Source organism: Cherax quadricarinatus, chromosome 70 (assembly GCF_038502225.1).
Source record: "Cherax quadricarinatus isolate ZL_2023a chromosome 70, ASM3850222v1, whole genome shotgun sequence".
In the NCBI taxonomy this organism is placed as follows: domain Eukaryota; kingdom Metazoa; phylum Arthropoda; class Malacostraca; order Decapoda; family Parastacidae; genus Cherax; species Cherax quadricarinatus.
The window spans coordinates 20,825,159-20,847,534 of record NC_091361.1 but is presented as its reverse complement, the minus strand read 5'-3'; the positions used below and the strand labels follow the sequence as shown (position 1 = coordinate 20,847,534).

At 38.3% G+C, this 22,376-nt stretch overlaps 2 protein-coding genes across 5 annotated transcripts in view; one reads left to right on the top strand and one right to left on the bottom strand.

Moving 5' to 3' along the window:
• Nucleotides 1-13,033, bottom strand: part of LOC128703005 (MBT domain-containing protein 1) — a 275,010-nt gene extending 261,977 nt beyond the window's left edge. For 3 of the 4 annotated variants that reach the window (XM_070099937.1, XM_070099938.1, XM_070099940.1), the window contains exon 1: nucleotides 12,905-13,033. In XM_070099937.1, the coding sequence (XP_069956038.1) occupies nucleotides 12,905-12,923 (19 nt within the window). In that variant the 5' untranslated portion in view covers nucleotides 12,924-13,033. The remainder of the gene's footprint in view (nucleotides 1-12,904) is intronic. The other variant, XM_070099939.1, reaches the window with a different exon arrangement.
• Nucleotides 13,034-13,876: 843 nt separating this feature from the next.
• LOC128705357 (WW domain-binding protein 4) overlaps nucleotides 13,877-22,376 on the top strand; it is a 53,837-nt gene continuing 45,337 nt past the window's right edge. The window contains exons 1-2 of the mRNA XM_070099932.1: nucleotides 13,877-15,730; nucleotides 20,675-20,882. Of these exons, the coding sequence (XP_069956033.1) occupies nucleotides 15,729-15,730; nucleotides 20,675-20,882 (210 nt within the window). The 5' untranslated portion in view covers nucleotides 13,877-15,728. The remainder of the gene's footprint in view (nucleotides 15,731-20,674; nucleotides 20,883-22,376) is intronic.

Sequence of the window (22,376 nt, the reverse complement as noted above, 5' to 3'; positions counted from 1 at the left end):
GCAGGAAGCATAAATATGATTGGGCGGCCAGGAATTCATGAATGTTCAAAGCTCGAGAAAGTGTAACTCGCGAATGTGGAGGGCCACCTGTACTTGCATCTTATGTTTCCTTCATTTGAGGAAGGAAGGGGATGCACAAACCATTTTGTTTCCCGACTTATCACTGTATTTTATTTCATTTTATTATCACACTGGCCGATTCCCACCAAGGCAGGGTGGCCCGAAAAAGAAAAACTTTCACCATCATTCATTAAGGTAGTAGGTTGGTAGACAGCAACCACCCAGGGAAGTACTACCGTCCTGCCAGATGACTGTGAAACAGAAACCTGAAACTGTTTTGCATGATGGTAGGATTGCTGGTTTCATTTTCTGTCTCATAAACACGCTAGATAACAGGGATATCTTGCTACTCCTACTTACACTTTGGTCACACTTCACAGATACGCACATGCATATATATATATACATACATCTAGGTTTTTCCCCTTTTTCTAAATAGCTCTTGTTCTTCTTTATTTCTTCTATTGTCCATGGGGAAGTGGAAAAGAATCTTTCCTCCGTAAGCCATGCGTGTCGTATGAGGCGACTAAAATGCCAGGAGCAATGGGCTAGTAACCCCTTCTCCTGTAGACATTTACTAAAAAAGAGAAGAAAAACTTTATAAGACTTATCACTGTAATGATCAAATAAAGCATCCCCCCCTCCCCTTCAGAGGAAATACACCTACCATCCGACTTACGACCTGCTCGACTTACGACCACTCGACTTACGACTGTGTTTTTTATGCCAAATTTCTGGGAAATAAACAACTATTTGTGTTGTACACAGTGTTTATCCTAAACCTTACAGTATAAAACACAGTACTTACAGCATAAAAAGTAAAGTAAAACATGAAATACCAAAATAAAACAATAAAATAAAGTCATTACAAAAATGTTTTGTTGATATTCAGTAGTAAAGTTCGACTTACGACCATTTTGGCTTACGACCGGTTTCTCGGAACCGAACTCAGTCGTAAGACAGATGGTAGGTGTACCAAAATAAGTGAATATAGAGGCAGTGGAAATAGGGAACTAACAGTACATATTTTAATGTACTATGTTTACATTCAACTAGAACCTCGAAATGTTTGACACTTTTGTAAATTCTTCTCAAACTAAAGCACACCAGGAGGCCTGGTCACAGACCGGGCCGCAGGGGCGTTGACCCCCGGAACTCTCTCCAGGTAAACTCCAGGTAAACACCATGGATCATACAGGGAACAATACACACATACTACAGTATACATACTATCTTACTTCAGCAGTACATATAAATGCTTAACCATAAACATCAGCAGCTACTTTATCAGTGAATACCGGTGTCTTGGGAAGCATCATCCTGGACCTACTTATATCCGTCATTGCTGGTGGCACCACTATAATCATATCAAACTTTACTGCCCAAATGAAAGAGATAATGATAAACTAAACAACTGGTAAACTAGGATAAGAACTAACAAGCTCATGCAATACAATAAAATACATATGGTACAGTACACAGTATATTACATATTTGAAAACAAACTAAATCAAATACACTATACATACATATACTGGATGAAAATCTTATAAAAAAGACACCCATTCTTCATTTATTCAGACTTCCTACAATAAATATATTCACCACCAGCTATAAGCTAAGAATGAAAATATTTTAAGGTAAGTAATAAATGTACAGTGGACCCTAGACCAACGATATTAATCCGTTCCTGAGAGCTCATCGTTAGTCGAAATTATCGTTAGTCGAAATTATCATTAGTCGAGTTCATTTTTCCCATAAGAAACAATGGAAATTAAATTAATCCATTCCTGACACCCCAAAGTATTGAAAAAAAAAAAAAAAAAATTTACCACATGAAATATTAATTTTAATACACACAAACTGAAGAAGACATGTACAATTACATGACACTTACCTTTATTGAAGATCTGGTGATCTGGTGATCTGCAGATCATAAAGGACCAAACAAAAGTTACAGTACCAGAGTCAGAAATAAAAGAAGCCAGGTTACTAGGATCCCATAGTAGAAAAAGTGTTATGCTTAGATTCCACTCACATGACAGGAAAAAAGACTTAATTATTGCATCTATTAAAGTAAAGAAAGAGGTATACATAAACGAGTGTCTTACCAAAAAACGTCAGAACCTCCTGTATAGAGTCAGAAAACTTAAGCGGGAGAATAATGACACAATACACCAATGCTTCACACGGGATGGGAAAATTCTAGTTAGGAAAACAAATGTAGGTCAACTGTACACAATCATGAACGAGAATGATCTATCACGATTTCTCAGGGATACTAATCTTACAGAGAATAACTAAACAATGTCCAACCTAAAAGCCTACGTAGTGTAGTGTATGTTTTGCTCCATTATTGTTCAAATTTCATTGTACAATCTCTTAGTAATTAAATAATCAACTACCTCATTTTGTGATTTTACTAGTAAGCATAAGTCACCTTATGTAATTTTCTTATTTACTGTTGTTTGCTTAAACATTAGCTGAATTGATACTTTCTCTGTCCATATTACTACCTCATATTTTTTTAAATACTATCAATTGATATTACTTACTAAAATTAATAATTACCATTTTTACTATGATTTTACTCTCAACATTTTTGACATTTAATAACCATTACTTGTCTAATTACCTTTATCTGTTTTAATACCAAATTTTCAAGTTTGTATATTCAACTCCAACCTTTATATTATCCTTTGTACCTGTGTACCTGTCTACCATCTTACTATCATATTATAACCAAGACATTACCATTGTTATTTTTTACTATTATTCTTTTGGTACTTTAATTGTGAATTTTATTTTGTCAATTTAAATCTAGTTATACTCTTGATCTTGTCAACAACATATACCAGACCCTAGTGCAATTGCAAGTACCATTTCAATTTGTATTTTTATATTATAAGTTTATATTATAAGTCCTACTCTAAGATTGTTTTCATATCTTAGTGACTATATTGTGTGTGCAATTAGTGTATATTTCAATTATATTATTGTTCAAGGCCCTTAACTATCTTTTGCTAACTAGTACCAACTACCTCATATATATATATATATATATATATATATATATATATATATATATATATATATATATATATATATATATATATATATATATATATATATATATATATATATATATATATATATATATATATATACATATATATAATATATATATATATATATATATATATATATATATATATATATATATATATATATATATATATATATATATATATATATATATATATATATATATATATATATATATATATATATATATATATATATATATATATATATATATATATATATATATATATATATATATATATATATATATATATATATATATATATATATATATATATATATATATATATATATATATATATATATATATATATATATATATATATATATATATATATATATATATATATATATATATATGTATATATATATGTATATATATATATATATATATATATATATATATGTATATATATATATATATATATATATATGTATATGTATATATATATATATATATATATGTATATATGTATATATATATATATGTATATATCTATATATATATATATATCTATATATTTATATATATATATATATATATATATATATATATATACGTATATATATATATATATATATACGTATATATATATATATATATATATATATATATATATATATATATATATATATATATATATATATATATATATATATACATATATATATATATATATATATATATATATATATATATATATATATATATATATATATATATATATTTATTTTTTTATTTTATTATCACACCGGCCGATTCCCACCAAGGCAGGGTGGCCCGAAAAAGAAAAACTTTCACCATCATTCACTCCATCACTGTCTTGCCAGAAGGGTGCTTTACACTACAGTTTTTAAACTGCAACATTAACACCCCTCCTTCAGAGTGCAGGCACTGTACTTCCCATCTCCAGGACTCAAGTCCGGCCTGCCGGTTTCCCTGAATCCCTTCATAAATGTTACTTTGCTCACACTCCAACAGCACGTCAAGTATTAAAAACCATTTGTCTCCATTCACTCCTATCAAACACGCTCACGCATGCCTGCTGGAAGTCCAAGCCCCTCGCACACAAAACCTCCTTTACCCCCTCCCTCCAACCTTTCCTAGGCCGACCCCTACCCCGCCTTCCTTCCACTACAGACTGATACACTCTTGAAGTCATTCTGTTTCGCTCCATTCTCTCTACATGTCCGAACCACCTCAACAACCCTTCCTCAGCCCTCTGGACAACAGTTTTGGTAATCCCGCACCTCCTCCTAACTTCCAAACTACGAATTCTCTGCATTATATTCACACCACACATTGCCCTCAGACATGACATCTCCACTGCCTCCAGCCTTCTCCTCGCTGCAACATTCATCACCCACGCTTCACACCCATATAAGAGCGTTGGTAAAACTATACTCTCATACATTCCCCTCTTTGCCTCCAAGGACAAAGTTCTTTGTCTCCACAGACTCCTAAGTGCACCACTCACTCTTTTTCCCTCATCAATTCTATGATTCACCTCATCTTTCATAGACCCATCCGCTGACACGTCCACTCCCAAATATCTGAATACGTTCACCTCCTCCATACTCTCTCCCTCCAATCTGATATTCAATCTTTCATCACCTAATCTTTTTATCCTCATAACCTTACTCTTTCCTGTATTCACTTTCAATTTTCTTCTTTTGCACACCCTACCAAATTCATCCACCAATCTCTGCAACTTCTCTTCAGAATCTCCCAAGAGCACAGTGTCATCAGCAAAGAGCAGCTGTGACAACTCCCACTTTGTGTGTGATTCTTTATCTTTTAACTCCACGCCTCTTGCCAAGACCCTCGCATTTACTTCTCTTACAACCCCATCTATAAATATATTAAACAACCACGGTGACATCACACATCCTTGTCTAAGGCCTACTTTTACTGGGAAAAAAATTTCCCTCTTTCCTACATACTCTAACTTGAGCCTCACTATCCTCGTAAAAACTCTTCACTGCTTTCAGTAACCTACCTCCTACACCATACACTTGCAACATCTGCCACATTGCCCCCCTATCCACCCTGTCATACGCCTTTTCCAAATCCATAAATGCCACAAAGACCTCTTTAGCCTTATCTAAATACTGTTCACTTATATGTTTCACTGTAAACACCTGGTCCACACACCCCCTACCTTTCCTAAAGCCTCCTTGTTCATCTGCTATCCTATTCTCCGTCTTACTCTTAATTCTTTCAATTATAACTCTACCATACACTTTACCAGGTACACTCAACAGACTTATCCCCCTATAATTTTTGCACTCTCTTTTATCCCCTTTGCCTTTATACAAAGGAACTATGCATGCTCTCTGCCAATCCCTAGGTACCTTACCCTCTTCCATACATTTATTAAATAATTGCACCAACCACTCCAAAACTATATCCCCACCTGCTTTTAACATTTCTATCTTTATCCCATCAATCCCGGCTGCCTTACCCCCTTTCATTTTACCTACTGCCTCACGAACTTCCCCCACACTCACAACTGGCTCTTCCTCACTCCTACAAGATGTTATTCCTCCTTGCCCTATACACGAAATCACAGCTTCCCTATCTTCATCAACATTTAACAATTCCTCAAAATATTCCTTCCATCTTCCCAATACCTCTAACTCTCCATTTAATAACTCTCCTCTCCTATTTTTAACTGACAAATCAATTTGTTCTCTAGGCTTTCTTAACTTGTTAATCTCACTCCAAAACTTTTTCTTATTTTCAACAAAATTTGTTGATAACATCTCACCCACTCTCTCATTTGCTCTCTTTTTACATTGCTTCACCACTCTCTTAACCTCTCTCTTTTTCTCCATATACTCTTCCCTCCTTGCATCACTTCTACTTTGTAAAAACTTCTCATATGCTAACTTTTTCTCCCTTACTACTCTCTTTACATCATCATTCCACCAATCGCTCCTCTTCCCTCCTGCACCCACTTTCCTGTAACCACAAACTTCTGCTGAACACTCTAACACTACATTTTTAAACCTACCCCATACCTCTTCGACCCCATTGCCTATGCTCTCATTAGCCCATCTATCCTCCAATAGCTGTTTATATCTTACCCTAACTGCCTCCTCTTTTAGTTTATAAACCTTCACCTCTCTCTTTCCTGATGCTTCTATTCTCCTTGTATCCCATCTACCTTTTACTCTCAGTGTAGCTACAACTAGAAAGTGATCTGATATATCTGTGGCCCCTCTATAAACATGTACATCCTGAAGTCTACTCAACAGTCTTTTATCTACCAATACATAATCCAACAAACTACTGTCATTTCGCCCTACATCATATCGTGTATACTTATTTATCCTCTTTTTCTTAAAATATGTATTACCTATAACTAAACCCCTTTCTATACAAAGTTCAATCAAAGGGCTCCCATTATCATTTACACCTGGCACCCCAAACTTACCTACCACACCATATATATATATATATATATATATATATATATATATATATATATATATATATATATATATATATATATATATATATATATATATATATATATATATATATATATATATATATATATATATATATATATATATATATATATATATATATATATATATATATATATATATATATATATATATATATATATATATATATATATATATATATATTTCTACTTTTTTTATTCTTTTGCTACCTTAACTTGTATATTTTATCTTGTCAATTTAAATCTAGTTATACTCTAATTCTTGTAAACAACTTATACAACACCTTAGTGCAATTACAACTGAGAGTCTTGTGCCTTTTTTATAAACTCAGTTGTACTATAGCTCATTCTAGCTCAATACATAGTCAGTACCAAAGTCATTATATTAGACCATAGTGTAATTACTAGTGAGAACCTGGTACTATTTTTAATTTGTATTTCTACATTATTATATTAAACCTAGTTGTACTCTTGCTCACTCTAAGTCAATACATAGACTATACCAAAGTCATTACATTAGACCTTAGTGCAATTACAAGTGAGAGTCTTGTGCTATTTTTAATTTGTATTTTTATATTATTAGTTTATACCTAGTTGTACTTTAGCTCATTCCAGCACAACACATAGACAACACCAACTTCATTATGTGTATTAGTGACTATACTCTACATGACCAAAATGCTATAGCTATATACTTGTCCAAACTTCCCACCACTACAGATATCAGTACTAAAACTCAACACACAACTCAGGATATAAATAACCATAATTTAAACCTAGAAGATGATTGATCATGTTGACCCTGATCTAAACCTACATAATCTGACACACAATCAAAACCTATTGGAAAGTAACTGCCTTTACTACACAGCATCACAAGCCAGCACTATCCTAAACAATGATAAAAGTCTATCAGTACTTAACTACAACATCAGGTCCTTAAGCAAACACTATGATGACCTCCTGGCACTCCTTGAATCACTAAAGACACCCTTCTCCTGCATTATTCTTACCGAGACCTGGCTAAAACAGGACACAATAGATACCTACCCTCTACCAGGATACACAGCAATCCACAACTGCAGACCATACCAAGTTGAGGGTGGTATTGCAATCTATTACTCTAACCAATTATCTTGTATCAGCACCAATTGCTTTAGTGATGAATATGGAAAATACATTTTTGCTAATTTTACTGTAAAAAACCTTAAGACGCCTATAACAATCAGTGCCATTTACCGGATACCCCACACTAACATCCCAAACTTCAGTGAGAAATTAAAGGCACTAATAACAAACAGACAAATGAATAAGCACCTCCTTCTCTTAGCTGGAGACTTCAACATCAACCTTGGCCTACTAGATGATCAGCCTGTAACTGATTTCATCAACAATATGAACAACACACTTCTCATACCAACAATAACTAAACCAACCAGGCTCACTGAAACAAGTGCAACCATAATAGACCACATATGGACCAATATACTAGCCCCCCTTAAATCAGGGATAATCACAGATAGCACTACAGACCACTACCCTACCTTCCTCTTGACAAACATTAGTAAACCACCACTTGAATACAACAAAGTCTCATTTAGACTCCATGATGAGGCCTCAATAAGGAAGTTCACAGCTAACCTAGAGACTGTTGACTGGCCTACAGAATTCTCCAAGGCCAATGGTATTGACGACTGGACAGACATTTTTCTTAACAAACTACTTAGACTATACAACAAACATTGTCCTATAAAAACGAAACAGATCACAAATAAACGGCTTGGTTGCCCATGGCTAACCAGCACCATTCTGAAATCCATTGATAAGAAACACCAATATGAAAAGCAATATAGACAGGGCTTAATACACAAAGATATTCTTAAGCACTATTCATCAGTCCTCACCAAAGTAATAAAGAAAGCCAAACAACTATACTACTCCAGCAGATTCACTGACACAAGAGGAGATATAAAAAAGACCTGGAAAACACTCTCTCAGATTCTAGGGACCCACAAACTGAAAAAAAACAAGAATATTGTCCTAACTAAACCTAATGAAACACCACTGCAACCCACCGACACAGCTAACAAGATAAACGACTTCTTCTCAACCATAGGTTCTAATCTCGCCAATAAAATCCCACTTACCAATCCCCATGCCGGGGACTACCTAGATGGGAATTTCCCAAATTCCTTCTATCTTGCTCCAACTGAGCCCACGGAAGTCACCGAGATTATAAAGTCACTTAAAAATAACTCAGGGAATCTCTCTCATGTCCCACCATTATTGTACAAGAGAGTGGCCCATGTCCTCTCGCATACTATCTCATTGCTTTTTAACAAGTCACTAGAAGCTAGCACCTTCCCGAAACTACTCAAGACGGCAAGGGTTACACCAATACATAAAGGTGGTGACCCTACAGATTTAAACAACTATAGGCCAATATCAAACTTACCATTGCTATCCAAAATCTTTGAGAAACTCATGCACAGGAGACTATATTCATTTATAACGTCACAAAACATACTCAACCCCTGCCAATTTGGATTCTGGAAAAATAAAAGCACTAACGATGCAATTATAAAAATGCTAGATCTGCTTTACACAGCATTGGAAAATAAGGAATATCCACTAGGAATTTTTATTGACCTAAGAAAAGCTTTTGACACAGTAGACCACAGCATCCTACTCCACAAACTTGACCATTATGGTATAAGAGGCCATGCGCTTGCATATTTCAAATCTTACCTTACTAATAGGTATCGGTATGTCACCATTAAAGACAGCATCAACAACACAGCCACTTGATACTGGAGTTCTGCAGGGAAGTGTCCTTGGTCCCCTGCTCTTCCTCATATACATCAATGATCTTCCAAACGTATCTCGACACCTGAACCCCATTCTCTTTGCTGACGACACGACTTATGTCATCTTTCACCCTAATCTTGCCACCCTCAACACTATTGTTAACGAGGAGCTGCTCAAAATATCGACTTGGATGACAGCCAATAAACTTACGCTTAACGTTGACAAAACCTACTACATTATGTTTGGTAGCAGAGCAGGAGTTGCGCAAATTAACATTAAGATCAACAACACTCTAATTACCAGGCATAATGAGGGCAAATTCCTTGGCCTATACCTCAACAATAACCTAAATTTCAGCACCCATATCCAACACATAACAATAAAAGTATCCAAAACGGTGGGGATCCTCTCTAAGATACGATACTACGTACCGCAAACTGCCCTTCTCACACTATACCATTCACTTATATATCCATACCTCACCTATGCTATCTGTGCTTGGGGTTCAACTGCAGCAACACACCTTAAGCCAATAATAACCCAACAAAAAGCTGCAGTAAGAATAATCACTAAATCCCATCCCTGGAAACACACCCCCCCCCACTCTTCATTGATCTAAACTTACTCCCTGTTCAGAACATCCACACTTACTACTGTGCAATCTATATCTACAGGACCTTAAATTCCAATATTAACCTTGACCTAAAATGCTTTCTTGATAGTTGTGACAGGATCCACAGGCATAACACCAGACACAAACATCTCTATGACATTCCCCGTGTTCGACTAAACCTTAACAAAAATACAATGTATTTCAAAGGACCTAAAATCTGGAACACCCTACCTGAAAACTCTAGAACTGCAGACACACTCATCACTTTCAAAACTACAGTTAGAAAACATCTTATCTCCCTGATCCACCCCGACAACTAACTACATGATAACCAGCTGGTGGTTCGCAATTACACTCACTCACCCACTGACTATAAACCCAGAAATACTAATCTTAATCTTAAAATAATAAATCCTAACTAGTCATAAGTTTGCCTATGATACTCCAATATAGACACCTTGTATTGTGCCAAAACAAAAGCATTCACAATGCTAAACTCACAAATTATGATGTAGTCACTTAGCCTTAATCTCTCTGTAAGGATTTAATGTTAAGAATTAATCTAAGTCTGCCCGAAATACCTAGCCATGCTAGGTGTCCTAGTGGCCCCCTCTGTAATTAGTATTTTATAACATGTAAGCCACACAATACCCAAAACCTGTAAACCCCACATTGTAACCCTTATAGAGAATAAACTTGAATTGAATTGAATTTCAACTATCCAATAAGGTGGTCAGAATTTAGCAATTTTGCCAATTTCACACAAATTTCAAAAGATGCCAATTTCCAAATAGGGTCCAGCATAAACAAGAAAGACATTCCTGGCACTAAAATAACACGTTTTCTGTTCGCTAGTCACATCCCCATGCCCCTCTTATATTTCTTTGGCTTTCCACTTTGAATTTTTATTCTTACAAAAAATAGAAGATTTACTGTTATGCAGACTAGTGCATTAGTGTAGAAATGGTATAAATAATATCAGCGTACTTATGAAAGAATATTGGACTCACCAGTTGATGTGTATTGGACGCTTGGCATGATTTGTTTACTTTTGAACTTTGGTAAAAATCGAACGTTTCTGCTACTTTGAGCTCAATTTCAAGGTACTTTTCATTGTAAAACCAGTCAAAATCATCTCAATTTCTGTAATATGTCTTCCATTCTATAAAATGAGACCAAGTAAACTAGAATACAACAATAAATACCATACGAAAATACAGTGCAAAGTCGCTGTTTTAATCCAAAAACACTGTCAAAGTTTTTTTTCTCATTACGCACTGTTTGCTGCAGGATTTTTTTATACTGTGCACACTGACCACACAAGACGCATTCTTTCATATATAAGCCTACCAGCTTTCTCTCACTAGATTTGAGGGCGCTAGAATTTAGGGACGTAAACCGTACTAGTACGGCCGAAACCCCAAAGGGTTAAATGAACAGGTATTAGGAGATTTGCCAATGTTTCTCATCCCACCTAGAATTGAACTTGGGTCCTTTCTGTTATGAGCTAAACCAATGTGGTACAAAGTAGCTATACATCATATACCAACTATATATGCTAATGAAGTTTATTGCCCCACTTATCTGTAACTAGCATTACAAAAAAATAAGTGGAAAACTATGTTGAACAAAATTAGTGCTACTGTAGAGAATTTTATTATTAGTGCTTGTGTGGGTGCTGATGGCTCGACTGGTAGCATCGTCAGCTCTCACACTGAGAGTCCAGGATCGCTCTCCAACACAGGTGAAATATTCAGCACGTTTCTTTACATCTGCTGCCCCTGTTAACCTAGCAATAAATAGGTACCTGGGTAACAGTGTGACTTTGTAAATGGTCCAAGTCGGACTGAACCGTCATCGTAAGCTTCTCTCTTTTATGTGCGGGTTGTGTATAGGTACCTGGGTGTTCGCTAACTGTTGGGGGTCACATCCTAGAAGAGAACATTCATGGACCCCAATGGAAGACAGTCTCTGATGACGTACAGACTTTATCGGGTTATATTATCTTACCCCGGGTGGCTAATCCGTCAAGTCAAAAACAAAAATTTTATTTTCTGACCTAATCTTATACTCGTGGAAGAAGTGCTAAACCTGTAGGGGGGGTCATCCAACATTTGGGAAACAGCAGGCAATCAGGTTTGAGCCAAGAAAAGGGAGGCCATGTATCAGTACTTGGATCAAGAGCCCTTCACTTGCATAAAGGCAGTTACCTGGAGGGGGTAACTATAGTTAAGAAATCCAGTATAGTGTCAGAGTAATTACTGGCCACAACTATGATAAAACACTAGCCACAGGATCCTAATTATCAGATTGAAACAAGCATGATAAACCCGTATGGGTCACACCGCACGGCAAGAGGATCTTAAGGTAGTAATATTTAAAACTTATTGAGCAGTTATAATGGTGCTAGGTTAAGTCATCATAAAATGTCAGCTGTTGGTAATAGTAGTTAATATTGTGCCTCAGTAGTTGTGAAGGCAAGTAACTTATATCAGAGTTAACAGTTGTGTAGACGAGAGTGTAAATTATAATATACTGAGTGAGGGCAGCGTCAGCCATGGGGTTCAACACTGCCCCTCACACACTTATCCTGGGCTGACCCACCACACTAAGCTACTAATCCAGTGTTTAACCTTGTCTATGTGATGGTGGCAGCACACACACCATGTGCTATCTCCCTCATTTACCGCTAAACTCTTTGTTATTATCACATTGTTTGAGATAATTTGTGTGGGAGTCAGCGGGAGTGTGGAGCCTCCGCCACTATTACCATTATTTACTAGTGTTGTGGGTGTTGGTGTGGGTGTTAGAGCAGGTGTCAGCTGCTCCCAGGTGTACCTACCATCTTGGGATGCCATCATTGGGTACAGAGAGTGAGCTGTGTGGCATCAAATGAGGATAATAAGTGGTAGTGTCAGAGGCTGGCCTCACCACCACATCGATCAAACCAAACAATACAACTACCACTGCGCAGGCGCACGCATTTTTATCTCGCATCCCACCCACTACAACAACCTCTTATAAAACACCTACATCACCCACTCCACAACCTAAATCACCTATTATACATACCATTCTATACACGCTCACTTAACCTATCCAACAAAAAATTTACCGCTAATATAATTCAATATCATTAACATAAAAATATCCTCCAATTAAGTAAGACAAAATAATGGAACACTGTCAAAATAGTACCATTGATCATACGAGATTTATTTGTAATATATAATAAAATGCAACAGCCACTCTTCTCTGTATTATTATATGTTCAACTAATAAATAAAGTTTATTAGTGTGTATATTATTGATTGGTTGTGAGTAATATAAATGTTGATCAAGTGAACAACTATCATTGTTTGTAAACAAAGTTGTCTCAGTGGCAGTTATATTAGTGATCAGACAGCGCTGAGCAGGCAACGCTAAGCAGACAGCGCTGAGCAGGCAACGCTAAGCAGACAGCGCTGAGCAGGCAACGCTAAGCAGACAGCGCTGAGCAGGCAACGCTAAGCAGACAGCGCTGAGCAGGCAACGCTAAACAGACAGCGCTGAGTAGGCAACGCTAAGCAGACAGTGCTGAGCAGGCAACGCTAAGCAGACAGCGCTGAGCAGGCAACGCTAAACAGACAGCGCTGAGCAGGCAACGCTAAGCAGACAGCGCTGAGCAGGCAACGCTAAGCAGACAGCGCTGAGCAGGCAACGCTAAACAGACAGCGCTGAGCAGGCAACGCTAAACAGACAGCGCTGAGCAGGCAACGCTAAGCAGACAGCGCTGAGCAGGCAACGCTAAGCAGACAGCGCTGAGCAGGCTATGCTAAGCAGACAGCGCTGAGCAGGCAACGCTAAGCAGACAGCGCTGAGCAGGCAACGCTAAGCAGACAGCGCTGAGCAGGCAACGCTAAACAGACAGCGCTGAGCAGGCAACGCTAAGCAGACCGCTGAGCAGGCAACGCTAAGCAGACAGCGCTGAGCAGGCAACGCTAAGCAGACAGCGCTGAGCAGGCAATGCTAAACAGACAGCGCTGAGCAGGCAACGCTAAGCAGACAGCGCTGAGCAGGCAACGCTAAGCAGACAGCGCTGAGCAGGCAACGCTAAGCAGACAGCGCTGAGCAGGCAACGCTAAGCAGACAGCGTTGAGCAGGCAACGCTAAGCAGACAGCGCTGAGCAGGCAACACTAAGCAGACAGCGCTGAGCAGGCAGTGTTAAGCAGACAGCGTTGAGCAGGCAACGTTAAGCACACAGCAGTGAGCAGGCAACGCTAAGCAGACAGCGCTGAGCAGGCAACGTTAAGCAGACAGCGCTGAGCAGGCAACGTTAAGCAGACAGCGCTGAGCAGGCAACGTTAAGCAGACAGCGTTGAGCAGGCAACGTTAAGCAGACAGCGTTGAGCAGGCAACGTTAAGCAGACAGTGTTGAGCAGGCAACGTTAAGCAGGCAGCGTTGAGCAGGCAACGTTAAGCAGGCAGCGTTGAGCAGGCAACGTTAAGCAGGCAGCATTGAGCAGGCAACGTTAAGCAGGAAGCGTTGAGCAGGCAACGTTGAGCAGGAAGCGTTGAACAGGCAGCGTTGAGCAGGCAATGTTGAGCAGGCAACGTTAAGCAGACAGCGTTGAGCAGGCAATGTTGAGCAGGCAACGTTAAGCAGGCAGTGTTGAGCAGGCAACGTTAAGCAGACAGCGTTGAGCAGGCAACGTTAAGCAGACAGCGTTGAGCAGGCAACGTTAAGCAGACAGCGTTGAGCAGGCATCGTTGAACAGGAAGCGTTGAGCAGGCAACGTTAAGCAGGAAGCGTTGAGCAGGCAACATTAAGCAGACAGCGTTGAGCAGGCAACGTTTAGCAGGAAGCATTGAACAGGCAGCGGTGAGCAGGCAACATTAAGCAGGAAGCATTGAGCAGGCAACGTTAAGCAGGAAGCGTTGAGCAGGCAACGTTAAGCAGGAAGCGTTGAGCAGGCAATGTTAAGCAGGCAACGTTAAGCAGGAAGCGTTGAGCAGGCAACATTAAGCAGGAAGCATTGAGCAGGCAACATTAAGCAGACAGTGTTGAGCAGGCAACGTTAAGCAGGCAACGTTAAGCAGGAAGCGTTGAGCAGGCAGCGTTAAGCAGGCAGCATTGAGCAGACAATGTTGAGCAGGCAGTAACACCAGTGACAACACTGCTAGTGTGCTGCACCTCACAGACAACTTGCTGTGTTACTACAAGTGTTGTCAACTATATGAACCTACTTGCAACCATCACCACTGTGACCCTTGCCACCACTGTGATCACTCTGCCACCACTGTGACCACCCTGCCACCACTGTGATCACCCTGCCACCACTGTGACCACCCTGCCACCACTGCGACCACCCTGCCACCACTTGACCACCCTGTCACCACTGTGACACCCTACCACCACTGTGACCGCTCTGCCACCATCATGTCACCACTGTGACCACCCTACCACTACAGTAACCACACTCCAACAGCTCTCCTCAACCTTCCCTAGGACCTCCATGACCCTGCCGTCAAACAGAGGATACTGTTGTAATCTTAACTTTCTTTTGATTTGCTGAGTCACCTGTGACAAGGCTGCGATACATGTATTATACCATACTAGTCTTCTAGTGGTGTCAACGGCATCAACAGCATCTCAAGAAATTTTAAACGGCGTTATCCTTAAAAAATGTAAGAGACTTTAGAAGATTTAAAGTAGTTATGCAGTGAAACCTTGATTTAATGGATTAATAAGGTAAAGACTGTCCAGTAATTCTAGTTGTGCACTAAATCTGAATGATATTGCTTTTCTGGGCTGTATAGCCCTTGTGGCTTAGCGCTTCTTTTTGATTATAATAATAATTGCTTTTCTGTGATATTAATAATGATGGACAATTCTGCAACCAAAGGACTTTGTTCGGTGTATACAAATCAGTTGTTCCACCGGATTTTGTTCAATATTTCCAAAGTCCATTAAACTGATGGTTCACTATATAACACTACATATGCATTGTGTTTAAATTAAAATTAATTTTTAACTCTATCCACCATGCTAGTATGCAGGTGATGACTGTGTCCAACATGCTAGTATGCAGGTGATGACTATGTTCAACATGCTGGTATGCAGGTGATGACTGTGTCCAACATGCTAGTATGCAGGTGATGACTATGTCCAACATGCTAGTATGTAGGTGATGACTGTCCAACATGCTAGTATGTAGGTGATGACTATATCCAACATGCTAGTATGTAGGTGATGACTGTGTCCAGCATGCTAGTATGCAGGTGATGACTGTGTCCAACATGCTAGTATGCAGGTGATGACTATGTCCAACATGCTAGTATGCAGGTGATGACTGTCCAACATGCTAGTATGCAGGTGATGACTGTGTCCAACATGCTAGTATGCAGGTGATGACTGTGTCATCCATGCTAGTATGCAGGTGATGACTGTGTCCAACATGCTAGTATGCAGATGATGACTGTGTCCAACATGCTAGTATGCAGGTGATGACTGTGTCCAACATGCTAGTATGCAGGTGATGACTGTCGTCCATGCTAGTATGCAGGTGATGACTGTGCCTACCATGTTAGCATGCAGGTGATGACTGTGCCCACCATGCTAGTATGCAGGTGATGACTGTGTCCACCATGCTAGTATGCAGGTGATGACTGTGTCCAACATGCTAGTATGCAGATGATGACTGTGTCCAACATGCTAGTATGCAGGTGATGACTGTGTCCAACATGCTAGTATGCAGGTGATGACTGTCGTCCATGCTAGTATGCAGGTGATGACTGTGCCTACCATGTTAGCATGCAGGTGATGACTGCCCACCATGCTAGTATGCAGGTGATGACTATGTCCACCATGCTAGTATGCAGGTGATGACTGTGTCCAACATTTTACCATGTACAATTTTTAGTGCCTTACTAGTAAGTTTATTCAGGTATACACAAATACAGTTACATAGGTTATCATACATAGCAGCATATGTGTAGAGAACCTGGGATAACCCAAAAAATCAGACAAGGTGACTTATTTCCATTGAGGTCCTTTACAAGACATCCCATGCCAATGTTTTTGACCTCTCAACGTTTTGACTCTTATTACAACTTCCTCTTGCCTTTGAAGAAAAAATCTAAGACTAGGTGGGACCACACAGTGCATCATAGGGATATGCTGTCTACCTAGCATAAGTTAACAATGACACCAGGAACTGTTGTTCCTCCACCAGGGTATGAAATTACCAGGAAGATGCCTTATTCCAAATTCATTACTATTTCACGAATCTAACAGTGGAATTTAGCCAGTAAGGACACAATATAATTGAACCGTATGACTTATTTCCATGTTTTGAAGAGTATTAATCCATGAAAGAATTGGTTAGTGTTGATAATTAAAAGTGAATATAGGAAGGAGTAAGGTGATGAGGACAAAAAAATTAGGTGACGAAAGATTGGATATAAGATTGCGGGTGAGGAGGTGAATGTATTCAGATACATATTTAGGAGTGGATGTGTCAGCAGATGGGTGTATGAAAGATGAGGTGAATCATAGAATTGATGAGGGGAAAAAGGTGAGTGGTGCACTGAGGGGTCTGTGGAGACAAAAAACTTTGTCCATGGAAGCAAAGAGGGGAAAGTGTGACAGTATAGTTATACCAGTGCTCTGATATGGGTGTGAAGCACGGGTGGTGAATGTTACAACAAGGAGAAGGCTGGAGGCAGTGGGGATGTCGTGTCTGAAGGCAATATGTGGTGTGAATATAATGCAGAGAATTCGTAGTTTGGAAATTAGGAGGAGGCGCGGGATTACCAAGAGGGCTGAGGAGGGGTTGTTGAAGTGGTTCAGACATGTAGAGAGGATGAAACAAAATAGAATGACTTCAAGAGTGTATAAATCTGTAGTGGAGGGAAAGCAGGGTAGGCATAGGCCTAGGAAAGGTTGAAGGAAGGGGAGTACAGGAGGTTTTGTGTCCAATAGGCTTTGACTTCCAGCAAGCATGCATGAGTGTGTTAGATAGGAGTGAATAGAGGCAAATGCTTTTTAGGACTCGATGTGCTGTTGGAATGTGAGCAAGGTAACATTTACGAAGGGAGTCAGGGAAATTGGCAGGCCGGATTTGAGTCCTGGAGATGGGAAGTACTGTACAGTGTCTGCACTTTGCCTCTGGCAAGACAGTGATGGAGTGAATGATGATGAAAGTTTTTCTTTTTCGGGCCACCCTGCCTTGGTGAGAGAAGGCCAGTGTGTTAATAAAAGAAAAATATTTTGACATGATACATGTTTTACAAAGGAATATAATAGCTGGGTGTACATGCCAAAAGCACCTTTATATGCAGAGGATTTTGGGCAATCTTAAAACTAACTTAAGATTAATAAGGCAGTAACAGTACATATGTCATTAGATGAGTTACAATGAATACAAGAAAACTGAATATTCTATTAGGTCATGCTATATGGCTTTAATAAGTCTTGTGAATAACATTTGAGGTGAGCCAAGCAGTAAAAAAAAAATATATATAAAAAAAAAAATTTCTGCAAGTGTTTACCTAGAGCAGGGCTACTCAGTTGGCGGCCCGCAGACCAAATCTGGACCTTCTGAGTGTTCTAGTTGGACTGCGGGCTTCAGGAGAAAGCTTAGTTAAATAACAGCTGTTACCATGTTCAGGATCAGGTGGTACACAAGAGCGGGATTAATACATTATTCTATCTGAATGGAATGCATACACTGAATGGGCTGGGAATTCTGGTGACCCTGGTGCAACTTTGAATTTCATTTGAATTTGTGCAAGGTATAATTTCAGGTTTTCTCATTTTCTTGTTAGCAAGTTTGATTTTAATTCGCTGTGTCCACCTCTTTTATGACTAAGTACGTTGGTGGGGTATTTAGTATTGAATTGTGTTGTGATCAAATTCTTCACATCAATGTTTAATCAAATTGATTAAAAAATTTCCTCATTCTGGTTGTTCCTAATTTATGTGGAGTGGATATAAAACATGTTTTATTTTAATAAATACAGATAAATTCCAGTACAGGTCAGCCATCACTAATCCAGCAATCAGTTATCCTGTTCCATCAGTAATCCGGCACTAATTTCAGCTAGCATAATTTCAGATTTCATCATTATACTGACTCAGAAATTGTGCAGATGGTTGTAAATCCACAGCAGCAAACCAGTGGAGGAGAAAGCAGTGATGAAAATGAGGAAGATGTAGCAGAAAGAGTCTCAGTTCATAGGTTAATTAAGTGTATTCTAACCTAGCCACTTTGTAGTCCGGCAAATTCACTAATCCAGCACTCTACAGGTCTCAATGATTCTGGATTAGTGATGGCTGACCTGTAGTAAATACATTTCATAATACAGAGGACAACTGTTTCACCAAGCTTGTGTTTATTAAAGTAAATTGATTAATATTTTCATATTTATTATACTATTATTTTTCAGTCTAAATATGACTTCTAGTTTTTGGTTTTTTAATGCTCCAGATATTTATTTCCATATCAAATGATTTATTTTACTAAACTAGTCATACATGTATATGTAACCGGACCTTTGCATACATTGGCACTTGTCCAAGTGGACCTTTGCTCCACTACAGGCAACACACTCCACCAATATTCAAAACACTAAACCTACTCACCATACAAAACATCCATACTTATTATTGCACTTATTACATACATAAAACACTTAACTCTGATATTAACCCTCCCCTCAAACATCTCCTTGCCAACCTCAACAGAACACATGACCATAACACAAGGCACAGATCACTCTTTGATGTTCCTCGTGTCCATCTCACGCTATGCAAAAACTCAATGCACATAAAAGGCCCTAAAATCTGGAATTCATTACCTGTAAATATAAAAGAAACACTACCTGTTTATAAATTCAAGTCTCTTCTCAAAGTTCACTTTCTCACTCAAAACCAAATAAATACTGAATAACTGAACCTTATAAATTGTATATCCAAAATGTTACTCACAATTATATCACATAAATGTTAAACCTAGGACCCAATCTAACTTTGTTATTTTTTTTAAATACACTACCTAACAGAATACTCCATTCTACTGAATAAACAGCAATGCATGCAACCATATGACCTGTCTTTGTAATACTCATTTGTGCTTTATAGTTATCTGTTTACAATAATGTCTTATCACTGATTTCATCATTGCTTAGTTAATCTTAAGTTAATTTTAAGCCAGCCCGTAATGCTATGCATATAAGTGGCTTGGGCATGCTGCTCTTACCTGTATTTTTTTTGTACCTCTGTATGTATGCTAAAATTTCTAAATAAATAAATAAATAAATAAAAGTAGTTGAGTAGCCTTGACCCCGGTGGCCTGGTGGCTAAAGCTTTCGCTTCACACACAGAGGGCCTGGGTTTGATTCCCGGTTCGTGGAAACATTTTGGCACATTTCCTTACACCTGTTGTCCTGTTCACTTAGCAGCAAATAGGTACCTGGGTGTTAATCGACTGGTGTGGGTCGCCGACCCTGAAAAGGTTGATGTCCAAATACAGGAATTTGGATGAGTGAAAATATGGACAGTTGAACAACAAGTGTTTTGAAATGCATCAGATTGTGCTGAAATTAATGCAGCATTTTTATACACTGCAGGTCTGAATACTGGAAGTCAAATCCACGGAAATTTTGTGACTTTTGTAAATGTTGGATTGCTGACAACAAGCCCAGCATAGAGTTCCATGAGAGAGGCAAGCGACACAAAGAAAATGTTCAAGTACGTCTTGCAGAGATGGGAAGAAAAGGACAAGAAGAATATGAGGCTAAACAGCAGGAAGGGGACTTCCTTAAAGCAATGGAGGAAGTGAGTTATTACTCTCATTTTGGTTTGTTTTATTTATGAGGTTATGTAGGTTATCAGTAACTTAGCAGTGTTCACCATGTCTCACTTGGGTATAAAAGACCGATCATTGCAAGAACATTCAATATCACGTTTATAATGAGTGATCTGCAGCGCTTTAGGATTGTCTTTAAGTATATTTAATAAACCCTGGCCAGCAGTGGCAGTTGTGATGGATACAGAAGCAATTGTTTTGCTGTGATCGTAAATATAATGAACAATTCTGCAGTTAACAGACTTTGTCCATTGTTATAAAGTCTGTTGACCCAGCGGGTTTCATTCTGTATTTCCTAAGTCACTTAAATGGAGGTCTGTTAAATGAAGTTTATTGTACAGTATATTGTATACTGTATATAGACAGAAATAATGAAGAAGTTGTGTACTGTGTATATCTTATAGAGCCCACTGTTATGAAATATCTTAACAAGATAACCTTTGATGACAGTTATGGTCTTCATTAATGTTGTGTCACACTGGATCAGACATCCCTCCCAAGAGTGACTGACTGTTTACTGTCCCTTATGTTTACTGCTGCACGTAGAAACATATTCAATATGTAGTATGGTACTCATGCCCAGCTGCGTGTTGTGCCTGCCCTGCAGTTTGCAACCCTCCATATAATGGACTAATTGGGGGGGGAACAGGTGGAAAGTAATGACAGTTGTAGTGGATAGAGAAGAGGTTGTTTGACCATGATTGTAGCAATAATAGACAGTTCTTTAAACAACGGACTTTGTCCATTGTTTCCAAATCAATTGACCCAGCAGATTTTGTTTCGTATTTCCAAGGTCCGTTATGTAGAGGTAGTTATAGCATTCAAGCCTCTACTTGAATGAATCAACTAGCCATGCATCACTCCTTTGATCTCATGTTGTAATGCTTTTATTTTATTAATTTTTCTTATGAAGCTACTACATGTTATCATCAAGCCATTACTACACACCAAGTCTGCAACTCAGATCAGGGGGCACAGAGGCAAAGATGTGGATTCGGGGATAGGGATTGTCTACCACTTTTGCACAAGTATATCATTAAAATTGTATTTTTATGTAGCATTGTTTTATTGTTCTATAATGGTTACCCTGCCTTGGTGGGCAGGGTAACCTAAAAATAAAAACAAAAAGTTTTTGTTCTAAATTTTAGAAAGTAAATAAATGTAGCAGAAACTTATTTTTAGGAAAGTATAGTTGACATTTGCAAAGAATCTGTTTAGAAAATGAGATTATTTCAAACTTTAGCATAGCTTATTGTTCATCATTTTTTTAACACTTCAGCCATCTCCCACCAAGGCAGAGTGACCCAAAAAATGAAAGAAATGCTTTCACCATACATTCACACATAACACTATGTAACAAAATTGGGAGGAATCCTTACTACCCAAATCAAACAGACCTCAATGACCTTTTCAGAGATCTTGGCTTGACAAAGTCAAACCACCACCTCCACCTCCTCCTCCAC